This window comes from Fundulus heteroclitus, unplaced genomic scaffold, assembly GCF_011125445.2.
Source record: "Fundulus heteroclitus isolate FHET01 unplaced genomic scaffold, MU-UCD_Fhet_4.1 scaffold_87, whole genome shotgun sequence".
In the NCBI taxonomy this organism is placed as follows: domain Eukaryota; kingdom Metazoa; phylum Chordata; class Actinopteri; order Cyprinodontiformes; family Fundulidae; genus Fundulus; species Fundulus heteroclitus.
In genome coordinates, this window is record NW_023397329.1 from 1,025,062 (window position 1) to 1,040,991 (window position 15,930).

The window sequence follows — 15,930 nt, forward strand, 5'->3', positions numbered from 1 at the left end:
TTCAAATGCCCGTTAGCCCTCCCTTGTTGGTGTGCCCCAAAGGCACAGCACAATGAAGCTGTTCCAGAAAATGGGCTGGACAAACATCAATGGAAACATTTATCAGCAATCAGCATAAATAATTCATATTTTTAGCATATATCACTCAAGACCACAGTCCGAGCATTTATCTACAATTCAGGGTTCAACTAATTGAGTTAGGCCTGTTTTAGGTTCCTACATTATTTTAATTTTACATTAGACTAGGTAAGCTAAGTATGTTCAGTAACCAAGGTCAAATAAGTGTACTCTTCCCCCACCCCGAAACCTCCTACTTGGCCCTCCACTCTCTATTCCATGGACAAACATCCATCAGTTCCATACCTTACCTTCCATTCCATACCAATCCAAGAGTACTTGTTGGGGGCATCACAGGGCGGGCTGGGCCCTTCCTTCCAGAAAACACCATCCCCTCTAAAAGACGGTGAAAACTGATGAGACGCCCAGGGAAATCTCGCTCTCGGCCAATCTGAGCAAGAAGACCCTGTATTGAAGCTGAAAATTGTCATTAGCAAGTATTTTAAGGACCTTTGGTGCCAATCAGATCCTAGTTCACCCTATATTAAAGCAAAAAGATTGCACTAATTGTAGGTCTTCGTGTATGGGTCTGAAGCAGACCGTTTCCATTCTTTATCAAAGAACCTAATGATCAACATAATGCAACATCACAGCATAAATGTCATAACACATAAAATCAAACAGGATCATGTAAACCCAAAAAAACGTTTACAGTCAGTGTCAGGTCTCAGGTAATCCCTGTAGGACCACCTCGTCATCTCCTGTACCCAACCTTTTTCCAAGTGCCTCGGGCATGTAATGGTTTAGTTTTATTCTGGCTTTTTTCCTGTTAGTTTTCAGTTCCTCCTCCTCTCACTCAGCTCACTACCCACTCCCCCAGCTATCAGTCAAACCTCTTGGTCACTAATTAGTCAGAACTCACCCCACCTGCCAGCCTCCCTACAAAAGCCTCCCTCAGTCTTCTCCTCCCTGCCGGTTCATCATCAGACTCCACTCACTCCTCGCCTGTCAACCTGGTTTGCCCCTGCATGCTGTTGGAACCCTGCCACCTCTGAGTCTCAAGTTAAGTCTCTGCCTGCTGCTGGACTAATCTGCCAACTCTCTGCCTCAAGCCTCTGCCTGCTGTTGGAATTACCTGCCTCTTCTGTGCTTCAGTTGCCTCTGCCTGCTGCTGGATGTTTCCTGTCTCACTTCTGAGTCTCAAGTTATGCTTCTGCTCGCTGCTGGACTAATCTGTCACCTCTCTGCCTCAAGCCTCTGCCTGCTGTTGGAATTGCCTGCCTCTTCTGTGGTTCAGCTACCTCTGCCTACTATTGGAATTACCTGCCTCTTCTGTGCTTCAGCTACCTCTGCCTACTATTGGAATTACCTGCCTCTTCTGTGCTTCAGCTACCTCTGCCTACTGTTGGAATTACCTGCCTCTTCTGTGCTTCAGCTGCCTCTGCCTACTGTTGGATTTACCTGCATCATCCGTGCTTCTGCAGCTGGATTGTTCTGCCTCCTCTGAGCTTCTAGTGAGGCCTCTGCCTGTCACTGGGTTTCCTGCCTCCTTGGTGCCCAGCAGCTCTGCTCTCTGAAGAACTTTCTCCGGTCCGTCAGCTCCTGCTCGCATCTACACCTCTGTTCCAGTCCAGTCCTGCCTCTCTGGTTTAATCATTCACTACTCATCTACCTTTCAATAAACTCTCAGTGAATAGCTCAGTGTGTGTGGTGTGTATTCTGGGTTCATCAAAGAAAAATCATGACAGGGCATTGAAACCCTTTCAACACCTGTGATAATTTCATGACAGTTTCAAACCACAGCAGCTTGTCCTGGGTGTCTCCAGAGCCCCTGTGTGAAATGTCATCATCCTCCTGGATCAACTATATTCATGCCTTTCCATAGGTTGAATCATGAAGCAGAGTTGTTAGCACAGGATGTCCTGTTATGTCCTACTTTAGACCCCATTTACCCCGAGATACCTGCTGCTGAATCACCATATTTAAATGTTCTTCCCTCTAGAGTCCAAGAGTGTGTTCTCTGAACACCAAACCGGTAAAGCAAATCAGTCATGCATAGTCCTGTTCAAGATGTTCTTTGCACACCAGGAGTTCCAATGTTGTGTGCCATTGCAGCTTTAATGTTCCTCAGAGTCAACCGTCATGCATCAATTTCATCTTCAAGCTGTTCTCCTTTTACTATCACCTTATGTCCAGGAGTCACTCTACTATCCTGACCAGTACGAAAATGTCCAACTAATCTAATTGGCCTCATTTCTTTTTATTGATGTAGGTAAGGGGAAAATCTTTAAATTATCCTCACATAAAAGACCCCCAGGCAAATAGTTAGCTAAACCCAATAATATGTTTATTCTTCCATCAGGATGTTTTAACATCTGGTAAAAGGGAGAACTATTGGGTTATTTGCGTCCGAGCGGAGGGATATTTAATGTCAAACCTTGCTAGTAACCTGGGTGCGATTTGCTGGGGGTGGGGGTGGGGGGGATTTACCCCCCCCCCCTCTGTTTGTGATGTCCCCCCTTCACAAACAGGGGGGGGGGGGCTGTCAGTTTTAACGCGTTATTAACGCGCCGGCGTTAATTGCGCGTCAAAACACACACACCGTTCCGTAATGTTTTTTCCCCGTCGTGCTCTCCGGACTGTGTTTCTTCGGTGCTTTCCGTAGTTTCAAGAGCGCTAGAGACTGTAGCTAAACAGATCCGCGCTCACTGTTGCACAGACTGTTTATTTCATGCGCTTGTACATTTCATGAGTCAGGGGTTGCGGTTTTTTTGGGCACGTTCCTGAAAGTGAAATTGCTTATTTGGGCTCTAAAATAAGTGACGAAACAGCGATTATTAAGAGACCTGCCTGCACTAGACACTTTGTATCCAGCTGAAATATCCCTCCACCATAGGAGCCGACGGTAGTAAAGGCAGAGAGAGCAACTCTGCAGTTTACGGTGCAATAACCGGTGATAACTGCTGAAAGTAGATTACTTGGTGCAGATCAACATTTTGAGCAGACATTGGTTCTGAAGATGAATTTTTAACATGCTGATAACATTGCAGAAACCCAACCCATAAACCGTACTCTAATGCTTATTCATTTGTTTTCTCTGTATTTGACAAACTAAGGCTAAATTACGTTGCCAAACGAAGGACCTGGAGTCACTAAACAGTTGCTAAACAGTCGCTTTCAGGGTATTAAGCTCCTGGCCCAGTTGCAAGAAAAGCGTAAGACTGGAATGACTGAAATTTAAAACATTTTTCCAGGCTTAAACTCTATGAATATGGATATAAACAGCAAGCAAAAATATTCAAAGAAATTATTGTTGTTGGTGTGAAAGCTCAGAATTAGATGTGTGTGAAAGAGAGAGTGAAAGAATGAACAAAAATTATGACTTTATTAAAATGTACAATTTTTATTAATTAATATTTATCTGCCTAATACCATGTCTATCTTTGTTTAAGAGGCAAAAAATATATCGGCATGAAAACAGGTATTTATTTACAAATTTATTTACACATTGTGTAAACATCAGGGCGTCATGATTAGTCCAGAGTTTAACATTTGGCACTTGGATGTTTTCATTCCAATTCTCAAATGTGCTTGAAAAATAACAAAATAAAAATGTTTTTTGTACAAGCATGTATTTTATTAGTGTCATTTATTGCAAATTGCATATTAAAATGCCCAAACAGGCTATTACACTTTCAGAAATAAAAGGATAAATCTCGAGTTAACTATCAACATTATGTGATTAATCGATTCAAATTAAGATTTTTAATCGTTTGACAGCCCTAATATAAAAACATGTCTTGTGTCCCTCACATTTGTTAATTAATTTTTTTGTTGTCTGTTTTTAAAGAGTATTAATATGTTTTCTGCTCGAAGCGGTTAAAGTAAACTAATACCCACTCCTGAGTCCAGAGAGTAGATGGCACAAGTTGAAAAACAATGGTCTAACCTACTGGATCTAGCTATTTACCTGAAAGAGCAGCTGCTAGCTAACAAAGTAATGAATGAGAACGTGTGGCAGCATTAACGTCAACAAAGTATTTTGTCATATTTCGGCCAGAAAAATCTACAGAAAAGGTAAAGAGTAGATGACAGGACGAACAGCCATGGTAATGTTACAGGACGAACTTTGGTGGATGATGGAGATTTGCAGGCAGCGTCACAAGACAAGAAGCAGCAGCAGACGATTTCTCCACTCTCCCGCCCAGGACAGGTTACATGCAGTCGCGAGCCAGACAGCATGCAGGCCACATAACCTTGTTCTGTTCATTTATAAAACACTTGAATTGATCCCCCCCTCTGGTTTTTGAGCTTGAGGAGGTGTTGTCCAGTGATGTTGATGGGAGGTGCAGAGCCGGTAGGTTCTCTCCAGAGGTGGTGGTGTGAGGGTGGACAGGCAGGCGAGCGCAGGAAGGAGGGCCTCCGTAGAGCGTAGGTGTGAGGTTTACTCTGGTGTCCGGAACGGGAACTCAGAGAGGTCTCAGAAGTGGTTTCCGGAGCTTGAACTATGGAGAAGTGGTTTTGAGCTGGGAATCCAGGTTTCTAGGAGGAAGGAGCAAAACAGGATTAGACTTGGGTACGCACAAAGTATCAAGGCTTGAAACTGGGAACATGGCTTGTGGTCTGTACCAACACATGAGCATTAGCGAACTGACGCCCTCATTCTTCTTCTTCTTCTCTTTTTTTTAATGGCGGTTGGCAAACAACTTATAGGTGCATTTCTGCCACCTTCCAGAATGGAGTATGGATCAGACAATCTATTATATTCTCTCTAAAACACCCGTTCTTCTTAGAAAACTAAATATACTCCCAAAAACTACACCCCCAGATGACCTCTGAAACAAGTCCCTTATATCTAATTTATTTTTGTTCCTGCCTAATTCTCTACACAACATCTCTCTTTCTTGAGTACATTTATTACATTCTAAACACATATGTTGGACAGTTTCTAATTTCCCACAATTACAACACCCTGTATTATGCTTATTAATTATTTTAAGAGTGCTATTTAATCCTCTTCTTTTTTAATTCATTACCTATAACACCAATGTGAGCAGGAATCCAAACTAATTTAACATTAGAACCACCATTTCTAATCCTAAAAATTTAGTGAAAAACATCCAATAAAATATCTTGCCTTGATTCTGAATTAAATTCTAGAATACTTATTAATGCACTACTTGAGTCTGAACAAATTAAAACCTCCCTCTCTCTTGTTTCCTCAATTCAATTAAATTTTATTTATATAGCACCAAATCATAAAACATGTCATCTCAAGGCACTTTACAAAGTCAAGTTCAATCATATTATACAGATTGGGTCAGATTATACAGATTGGTCCAAAATTTCCTATATAAGCAAACCAGTTGATTGCATCAAAGTCCCGACAAGCAGCATTCACTCGTGGGGAAGCGTACAGCCACAGGGAGAGTTGTCTGCATTGTACATGGCTTTGCTGCAATCCCTCATACTGAGCAAGCATGAAGCGACAGTGGGAAGAAAAACTCCCCATTAACGGGAAGGAAAACCTCCGGCAGAACCGGGCTCAGTATGAACGGTCATCTGCCTCGACCGACTGGGGGTTACAGAAGACAGAGCAGAGACACAACAAGAGAGACAAAAAAGCACAGAAGCACACATTGATCCAGTAATCTGTTCTACATTAGATGGTAATAGCGGGTGAGCCGTCTTCTCTGGATGATGTCACAGTTAACAGAACGCCAGACCAGGTGTACCTACTATGAAGATAAAAGAAAGAGAACAGAAAGTTAAAGCAGAAATGACAACACGTAATGCATAATTGAAGAACAGTAGAACTCTATAGAGTGAGAAAATTAGATCCTGATGTCCTCCAGTAGCCTAAGCCTATATCAGTAAAACTATAAAGGTAGCTCAGAGTAACATGAGCCACTCTAGTTATAAGTTTTGTCAAAAAGGAAAGTTTTAAGCCTAGTCTTAAAAGTAGACAGGGTGTCTGCCTCACGGACCAAAACTGGGAGTTGGTTCCACAGGAGAGGAGCCTGATAGCTAAAGGATCTGCCTCTCATTCTACTTTTAGAGACTCTAGGAACCACCAGCAGACCTGCAGTGTGAGAGCGAAGTGCTCTGTTAGGAACATACGGGGTAATCAGAGATGATGGAGCTTGATTATTAAGGGCTTTATACGTTAGAAGAAGAATTTTAAATTCTATTCTTGATTTAACAGGAAGCCAATGAAGGGAAGCTAAAATTGGAGAAATATGATCCCGCTTGTTGATTTTCATCAGAACTCTTGCCGCAGCATTTTGGATCAGCTGAAGACTTCGAACTGCATTTTGTGGACTTCCTGATAGTAAAGAATTGCAATGGTCCAGCCTTGAAGTAACAAATGCATGGACTAGTTTTTCAGCATCACTCCTGGACAGAATGTTTCTAATTTTGGCGATATTCCGGAGGTGAAAAAAGGAAACTCTGGAAACCTGTTTAATATGGGATTTAAATGACATGTCTTGGTCAAAAATGACACCAAGATTTTTTTACTTTATTACCAGAGGCCAAATTAATGCCACCCAGATTAAGTGATTGGTTAAGAAGTTTATTTTTTGAGGACTCTGCCCCAAAGATTACAACTTCGGTCTTGTCAGAATTTAGATGTAGGAAATTTAAAGTCATCCAGCTTTTGATGTCATCAAGACATGACTGCAGTCGAAGTAATTGATTGGATTCATCAGGATTTATGGATAAATATAGCTGAGTGTCATCAGCATAACAGTGGAAATGAATCCCATGCTGTCTGATAATTTTGCCGATCGCAAGCATATATATAGTAAAGAGAATTGGTCCAAGGACTGAACCCTGTGGTACTCCACAGGTGGCCCTAAAGTTTGAGGAAGATTTTTTATTTATTTTATTTATTTTAACAAATAAAATGTACAATAAAATGAAATATAACATTTTACCAATGAATTCACTTACAAATGGCGAACACATTACTTTTTACAGTGTAATGTCCAACCAACAGTTCTTATGAAAACCCTTCTAAAGAGGATTTTAGATTGTAAATAAACAAAATGTAACACAAATCACAGCTTAGCTGTTTAGTTTCCATTTTAAATAACTTAAAATTACAATTTTATCCCAAAATACCTTTGTATTTTGGCTGCAGTCACAATTTGCAAGTGTGACTAGTCCCTTTAAAGTTTTAATCTCTTTTGCTCCACTTTTTATTTATGCAGTGCTTATCACTATGAATGTACTTGTTAAATTATCAAATAAATGCTTTTTAAACACAAAACATTCTTTCAAAAACTGAAAATGTGCAAAAACCGAAACAATTAGTTAGCTTATCTGCTAGGAGCAGTTCCAACACATTAAATGAGAACGTGTGCCAGCTTACCAAGAAGTTTAACTTAAAAAAGGAAAAACGGCAATAAACGTGTTTCTTCAACGCTCTACGTACTCTTTTCTTGTGTATGTGGCAATGTATGCAATGTATGCCACATACATGCAATGTATGTGGCTGGGTTCCTGGAGTATCTTCGTCCTGGCGATGAAGTAATGGCAGACAGAGGCTTTACCATCGGAGATCTGCTGTTTGGGAGGATATTTAACCGTGTTCTACCAGCATTCACTTATGAAAGGAAAACAGTCCTCTGATGAGGATTCAACTGCCACAAGGAGGATTGCAAATGTCCACATACATGTGTAAAGAGTTATCAGGAGGCTCAGAGTTTTCACAGTAATCTCCCAGACTGTAACCATGAAGTTGGTTTATAAAATAGAAACAATGTTTAGAATCTGTGCAGCTGTAAACCAGAGGAATTATTAGACACAACAATGTGTTTTGGATTTCTGCTTTTAAATATTATCTATTTAGCACCTTGAGGTTTTACATTATGGAATTACTTTGAATTTTTAATAACTTTAAGTATTGTATGTCCTTAATTCATGACTATTTAAATGTTTACTTAAACAAAAACTGTGTCCAACTAAAATGTGTCTTATTAAATTTTGCAATCCATTTCACTTTCTTATGTAATTTGCATTTATTCATATTTTTGATCAAGTGGATGTTGACGTTGGACATGTAAAGAAATAAAGTATATCTTATGTACATTTCACTTGTAGCATATTTGTAGGCCATTTAATTCTTTGTGGGGCAGAAAACATCCATCATTCTGCCTTTTGGGGACGGCGCTGCTCATCTGTGCAGGACAATCCAGTCAGACATTTGGCCACAGCAAACTGCACCTTTTAACAAAGTTAAAGAAACCGTTAATTTTTATATTACAGTCCTTGGTGTAATATTTATATAAAAATATGGATTATAGTTTATAGTGATAACTTAAACTATCCATTTAAATTTAAAATTTCAAGCCAAAACATGAAGTGGGCAGAATGTTTAGATGTCCACTTATAACATCAGTTTAATCCCAAACATTACAAAATTAACTGACCAGCAATCTAATCACAGCCAGCCAACAGCCAGTATGTTTCTGAATCAGATAATTCATCAGCCTACCTTCCATAAGATCGCCGCTGCATGACTGAAGGCTTCCCCTGGAGTCGCAGCACCAGAGCGCTCTGAGGTCTCGGTAGAGCCGGTTGATGCAATCAGGATCCAGCAGAGTGAACGTCAGACTAGTTTTAGCTTGAACGGACATCAGCCTCCATGAATACCAGGTTATCCTTGTTGATATTTATTAACACCGATCCAACTCTTTCACTGCGGAGGTTCGCTTCGGTAAAGTCGCACAGCAGAGCCGTCCGCACCAAGTGACACAAAACAGGTTAAAATGTCCTCATACGTTATATGAGGCACTTCTTCATGTCATCTCTGTCATGAATAGTTTGAAGCTGTGGCCCTAACCTACCACTTCGATTGCTCTGCAATTTTTGACAGTGTTGCCGCGACAGTTGATCATTTCAGTCAAACTAATGTTATTTGGCCGAGGGAAGCGCTGAAACAGAAGTGCGGCACACACAAACGGAAGTTGGACCCATAGTTACTTCCGCGTTCGAAAAGAAGGTGGCACTGAGCAGCGCTCCCCCACGACTCGCAAAAAATCTGGTGCAGATCAGTTGATGCAGCGATGCATTTGGCCACCGGTGGCAGTGGCGACCCACCAGCTTAAAATCTATGTATTGACATCTTAAAAATGGTCTTATAGCTTAAAAGACCTGTTTTGGTTGATTTTGTAGCCGAATAGAAGAGATGTCCTCAAAGCATTAAATAAGCCTTTTGACTTTTAAAAATGTTGTCCTTTTAAGGTAATTTTAAGTTACTTTTCATTAAATTTGTCAATATCCTATGGAAGTCTGGAGATATGGCGGCGGCGTTTGAGGTGACTTCCCCACGCCACCACGCCCCCCTGCTCCATCGAATCCAGTTGGGCCTGAAATCCACAACACACCAACATGTGTTCTGTCTGTGGAAACAGTTTCATGTTGATTAGCTCAGAGGGGTAACATAGCGACCGCTTACAACAAAACATGAAACTTCCTGTTGTCAGGGGGTGTGGCCTAAGCAATTTCATCATTTGACCATTGGATATTATAGGAGACCTGATAGTGATCAATTACTGAAAGTTTGGTGCCTCTGTGTGTTTCTGTGTAGGAGATATAACACTTTTATTTTTAGTGGCGAATAGGTGAACTTTGACCCCTGCCAATGCCCCTTCAGTATGCTGAAAAACTCACCGTTTTGATAACTTTTGATTGGCCATGCCTTATGATCAGACTGCCCGAGTTTCAAGCCGATCACTCGATATATCTTATACCAATGCTGTAACTGTCAAAATTGAGGTCAAAATCAGACTTTCAGTCTAAAATGGCCAACTTCCTGTGATACTTGCACTATGACATTAATTGTAAATTCTGAGCATCTTGTTGAGCTCTACAACTATATAAAATTTCATGTCTCTATGACAAAGTAAGTGAATAGCAAAGGGTTCTTTGAAAATTTCTAGGTGGCGCTGTATAGGCATTTTTCTTTAGATTTTTGTAACAACCTTAAAATACAAAATTTTTAAACAGTCACCATGCATCTGCAAAGTTTGGTGAGTTTTTGAAAGCCCCCAAAAAGGCCCCTCTTTAGGGTGGAAGATTAATAATAATAATAATAATAATAATAATAATAATAATAATAATAATAATTAACACTACAGATACAATAGGCCTTCGCAGCGCTTCGCTGCTCGGGCCTAATAACTAGAAAAAAAGCTGAAGACAGATCACCCGCTACTACCATCTAATGTAGAACTTCTGTCCTTTTTTGTGCTCAATGTGTTTTTGTGTTGATCAATGTGTGCTTCTGTGCTTCTTTATCTGTCTTGTGTCACTGCTCTGTCTTCTGTAACCCCCAGTCTGTCGAGGCAAATGAGGTTCATACTAAGCCCGGTTCTCCTAGAGGTTTTTCCTTCCCGTTAATGGGAAGTTTTTTTCCCGCTGTTGTTTCATGCTTGCTCAGTATAAGGGATTGCTGAAAAGCCATGGACAATGCAGACGGTTCTACGCTTTTTCAGAAGAGAATGCTGCTTGTCAAGACTTTGATGCAATCAATTGGTTCCCTTATATAGAATTTTTTTTTGACCAATCTGTATAATCTGATTTAATCTGTATAATCTGATTGATTTTGACATTGTAAAGCGCCAAATCATGAAACATGATTTGGCGCCAAATCATGAAACATGATTTGGCGCTATATAAATAAAAATTTAAATGCATTGAACAAGAATAAGTTTGTCAGTTTTCAAGCATGATTTGTATATCTGTACAACTTAACCCTTTATCGCCATTTGTATCATATTTGCTAAATAGGTTTCTAGGGATTCTTTTCTTTGAACGTGAGTAATATTTACCTCAACAACCTGTTGGATATAATTTGATACATGCATTCTGCACCCTACTGGATTATCATTGCACTGCAGGCAGTGGAACAGCTTTTTTTGCAGGAAAAAAAGCTGTTCCACTGCAATTTGCAGGAACGTTTTTTCCAGTTTTAGTAGGGTTAAGGTAACAATAACCAAAACATTCTTCTTCAGTTTTTTAGATTAATGCTTTATGTTTTGAGACATTGCCCAATTACCCAGAAAAATATTATTTATATCACAGTTAAACCGTGTTAAAATGTGTGTATCATATTTGATACTGCAGGTATATAAGTTACTTCATCACTGAACAGTCATGCTACATTTTTGTAAAGTATTGTATGTCCTTCCTGCCTTAATTCAGCCACATACAATTTTTTAATCAATAGTTATTATTAAATGCCATTTCATAATACATTTTGGATTCTTTCACCATAACAATCATTCTAAAACCATACTCGTTGGGTTTTGAGCAGCAATTTATGTAATTTTAGATGTCAAAAAGAATTGAGGAAGAAGAGAGAAAAAGAAAGTACTGGGAAAATGTCATCAACGTGATATTGGATGGCATTTAATCTTAATAATAATAATAATAATTAACACTACAGATACAATAGGCCTTCGCAGCGCTTCGCTGCTCGGGCCTAATAATTAACACTACAGATACAATAGGCCTTAGCAGCGCTTCGCTGCTCGGGCCTAATAATAATTAACACTACAGATACAATAGGCCTTCGCAGCACTTCGCTGCTCGGGCCTAATCAACACTACAGATACAATAGGCCTTCGCAGCGCTTCGCTGCTCGGGCCTAATAATTGAGCTATACAGAAAAAATAAAAATAAAAATTTCTTTCAGATCTGAAGCTTCCATCATTTTGCTTAAGCTGGAAACTCAGCCCTAGAACATCATTTGACCATTATTCTGAACAGATCACCTGCTGCCCAAATAGGTTTTGTTTTATTTCTGCGTGAAGAATGTGAATTGCGTTTTACGTCATTATATTACTTAGGTACTCTCCTAACTTCATTATATAAATGCATGTCATGTTGTGGTGCAGCTGACTGCATGGTACTCACACATTCCTCCTGCTCCCTGCAATCAAGATTATCTGTTGCACCTGTGTGCCTCCTTCTGCAGCAGAGCAGTCAGCTCCATTCCATTCACCTGCTCTCTGCCTTTAAATACTGAAGCTCCACAGTAAGTCAGCACCACATTATTTGAAAGTTTGCATGAGTAGATGGTCAGGGTTCTTTGCCTGTATTTGACCAAAATCTTTTTTTTCTGGATTTTCCCGTCTCGCCTTGCCCTCAGCAGTCATCTCATTGGCTTCTGTGTTCTGGACACAAATTGGACTCTATCACAACCACACACCTTGCCAAAATTCATTGTATCTGTTTGCCTTCATCTGTTTCCATGTGTATGACCCAAGTCTGTATTTTGAACTAAGATCTGGCCTGAACCCTTCTGCTTGTCACCTCATGCTGTGAGCAACTTGCAACAGGCCTTTTTCAGGCTTCTGCTCAATCTTGCCAATGGGTTTCCTGCCTGCACAAGGTTCCTCAATGAATCATTTAAAGGGCAACTCCATGTTTGGTTCATTTTTGGGTTCACTGTGTGTTCTGGTGCATTATTATTTATATATGTTTTGTAGCAAACAGAAATTACTATGCTGATATTGGATGTAAAAACAAAATCTAAATAGATGCTATATTGCCAAAAATAAACCAAACCTTTTAGGCCTAAAAATGAAAAAAATATGCTGAGCATAATTTTAATGCAAGTACTGAAATGTATGCACTTTAGTTACATTATAATCTTTTATCATTTTCTTATCCAACTGTTAAAACCAGTCTTTATTTTCTGCCAAAGTCAATCAAACCAAACTGTTAGCACAACTGGCTCTTAGTTTGCTAATGATTATTGGGGTCATGGTTTAGTCTCATAGAAACTGGTGGTTTAAAAGTCTTTGCTCTTGAAAATAACAGGTCTACTGACCAAAAATTTAGAAAATATATACATTTACCATTCATATTTGTCCATCAGAAAAATACATTAACTTTTAGGTTTTTATTGACTTATTGACCCATATTTAGAACTGCCCCTGTCTCAATTCTCAATGTGGCTATCCTGCGTTTGATTCCCAGCCAGTGGATCTTTGCTGCATGTCTTCTCCCTGTTTCAACCCTGTTTCCTGCCAGTCGACTTTCAAATAAAGGCAACTAGTGCTGCAAAAAACTGTTACCTAATTTCTTTTTTGCTGTCTTTGTGTTGTTTTGTTTCACAGTGGAGTCCAGCAGTCCCAGTCTTCTGTCTCCCGATAACTCTCTGGAACGATCTTTCTTCATCCGGATGAAGTCTACTCTTACAAAGAGGGGTGTGCACATCAAGTCCTCAGGATATAAAGTAAGATAATTAGCTAAAACTACATATTTGTCAAACAAAGCAATTGTTGAATGAAGCCTGTTTTTCGTAATGTGAATGGTAAAATTCACAAAGGTATTTGTTTGTACTTTGTTTCAGAGTTGAGGAGCATAAAAACAATTTTGCACCTTCCCTATTTGTGTTCATGTTTGATTTACTCCTTAAACACTTGGTGGCCTGGTCTACATGCTTCATACTTGACAAGTAGCTTGAAAATGTATTCCAGATTAAGACCTGTGTTTTACGAATTAATAGGATAGTTTAAAACATTTTCCACTGACAGTCAGATGACTGTTCACACTGAGCCTGGTTCTGCTGGAGGTTTTTCCTCCACTGTCGCTTCATCTTTGCTCAGTATGAAGGATTGCTGCAAGCCATGGACAATGCAGACAACTGTCCCTGTGGCTCTATGCTCTTTCAGGAGGAGTGAACGCTGCTTGTCAGGACTTGATGCAATGTCAGGATTTGTTTACGGATAGACCCAGAACCACAACACATGGGACTAAAATTAAGAGTTTTTATTGAAGGATTGATGGGTGGTGGATGACGTGACCGGGGAGGCAGGTCTGCACAGGAACAAGGGTGTAGGTGATGGCAGGAGCTGACGGCCCTGAGCGAGAGTTCATGGAGCCAGAGACAGGCAGTAATGTCCACAGAGCCTTAGAGACAGCTGGCAGGGTTCAGAGCTTCTCAGACACAACAGGCAGGACTAACCTTAAAGAAGAAAAAAAACAGAAGGCAAGGTCCCAAAGGCACACAGATGACTGGCAAGGAGAGGACGTTGAATGATGACGGACCGGCAATGGAGTGAAACAGAGGAGTAAATAGGGAGGCTGGCAGGTGAAATCCGTCTGACTGATTAATACCAACAGGTGTGACTGACTGCAAAGGGGGTGAAGGGAAAGCTTAAGTGAGGGGAAGGGAGGAGCTGAGACTAACAGAAATAAATGTCAAATCATAACTAGAACCTAAATAGAGAGGAAAACTGAAAACTAATATTAAACAGAAAGCTAAGTCAAAACTCAACCCTGACATGCAATCTACTGGGTTTCCTTAGATAGGAAACTTTTTGACCAATCTGTATAATCTGATCCAATCTGTATAATCTGATTGAATTCAACTTGTATCATGAATTGGCGCTATATAAATAAAGTTGAATTGAATTGAATTATGAAATGGGAAGAGGATGGCCTCACCCCTGGTTGCTTCCTCTGCCCCCATTTGCATTGATGGTTCTGGGTAGGGTGCATAGCCCACTCACCCCCATCTTCCGGAGGGGGCTGGGCTGTGCTAGGCAACCCCCGTTTTGGCCCTCTCAGTTTTAAACGCACTTGAGAACAACATGCAACAACACAACATTTGAGCAGGCAAGGGGAGGCTTGAGGTCTTTCTCACGCCCCTACTCTCTGATTGCCACCCAGAGTCTGGGGCCTGGAGGAGGGGTGGTGAGCACGATGTGGTGGAGGTAGCACCTCAGGCTTTCTGGGGTGGGCTCTGGTTGGTTGGCCAGTTCGGTTCACGTTGGCCCCATCTCCGGGTGGGCGGGCTGGGCTGCTCTCCTCAGATGGCTGGGACATGGGCCCCTGTGGCTCTATCGGGACCCTGCCGTCAGGGGGTCTCCCCTAGGTTATAGGTCTCTGGGCACATGGCTGGATCAGCTCCAGCATAGCTGGCTTGTCCCTGTTGCTCCTGGGGGCTTTGACGTTGTGGCTGTTGGGGGGTTTCCTAGGGCCCATCTCTGTTCTTCCCTGGGATGGGGGAGGCAGCTTTCCCTGTGCTGGCCTCTCTTGGGCACCTTTGCTTGGGGGGACCCTTCAGGATTCAGGTTCCCCTGGTGTCTTCCTTAGTGCTCTGGGGGGCGGGTCTTTTGATCCTCATAACTGCTATTGAGTATTTTTCCTATGGAAAAACCTTACACACACAAGCACGCTCTCAAACACCTACAGGTACTTAGATTCAGGTACAGATTCACTTCTATACAAAACACCTCTGTTATTATCTTTAGCTGTCCCTTTATACATTTTGTATTAAATAATATAGTATATTCTTCAGTGATGGTATCAAGGCATTGGTTGTTTGTACCGGTAATACTCTGTTGGTTGGTTTTGCTGTTTTTTTCTCTGTTAAAATTAATCCACAGACTAACACCATTATTCTTCCTGGTCTTCCATGTTTATTCACTCTGAACTCATGTTTGATATTGAGAGGATTCACAAGATTCCCCTTCTGATGTCTGAATGATCTTAAGGGAAATCTGTTCATATGTTATGTGTTGAGCTTGCTGTCTTTGAAAATTGGCTGACTATTTTAAAATCCTGCAGTTAGAACCAGCATTTAGATGGGATTCTGTTTCAGGTAAAAGGCCAAGCCTGTCCTGTAACACCCCTTACTGGGTCTTTTACATTTGTAAGTTTGGATATGATGGATATTTATCCATTGAAATGTGGTGAGTGGAGTATCATGTAGTAGGCTTTTCGGAGTGGGGCAAGAGTAGACGACTTGTTAGTGAATAGACTTAAATTACCCAGTCTAATGTAAATTAAAATAATGTGCACATAGGAACCTAAAACAGCCTTTACTTAATTAGCTGAACCCAAAATTAT

General features: G+C 40.7%; 1 protein-coding gene across 7 annotated transcripts in view; it reads left to right on the forward strand.

Moving 5' to 3' along the window:
• The window catches only part of LOC105919040 (neuronal PAS domain-containing protein 3), a 1,017,839-nt gene that overhangs the window by 954,775 nt on the left and 47,134 nt on the right, over positions 1-15,930 (forward strand). For all 7 annotated transcript variants that reach the window (XM_036134634.1, XM_036134641.1, XM_036134635.1 and 4 more), the window contains one exon: positions 13,191-13,309. In XM_036134634.1, coding sequence (XP_035990527.1) covers positions 13,191-13,309 — 119 coding nt within the window. The remainder of the gene's footprint in view (positions 1-13,190; positions 13,310-15,930) is intronic.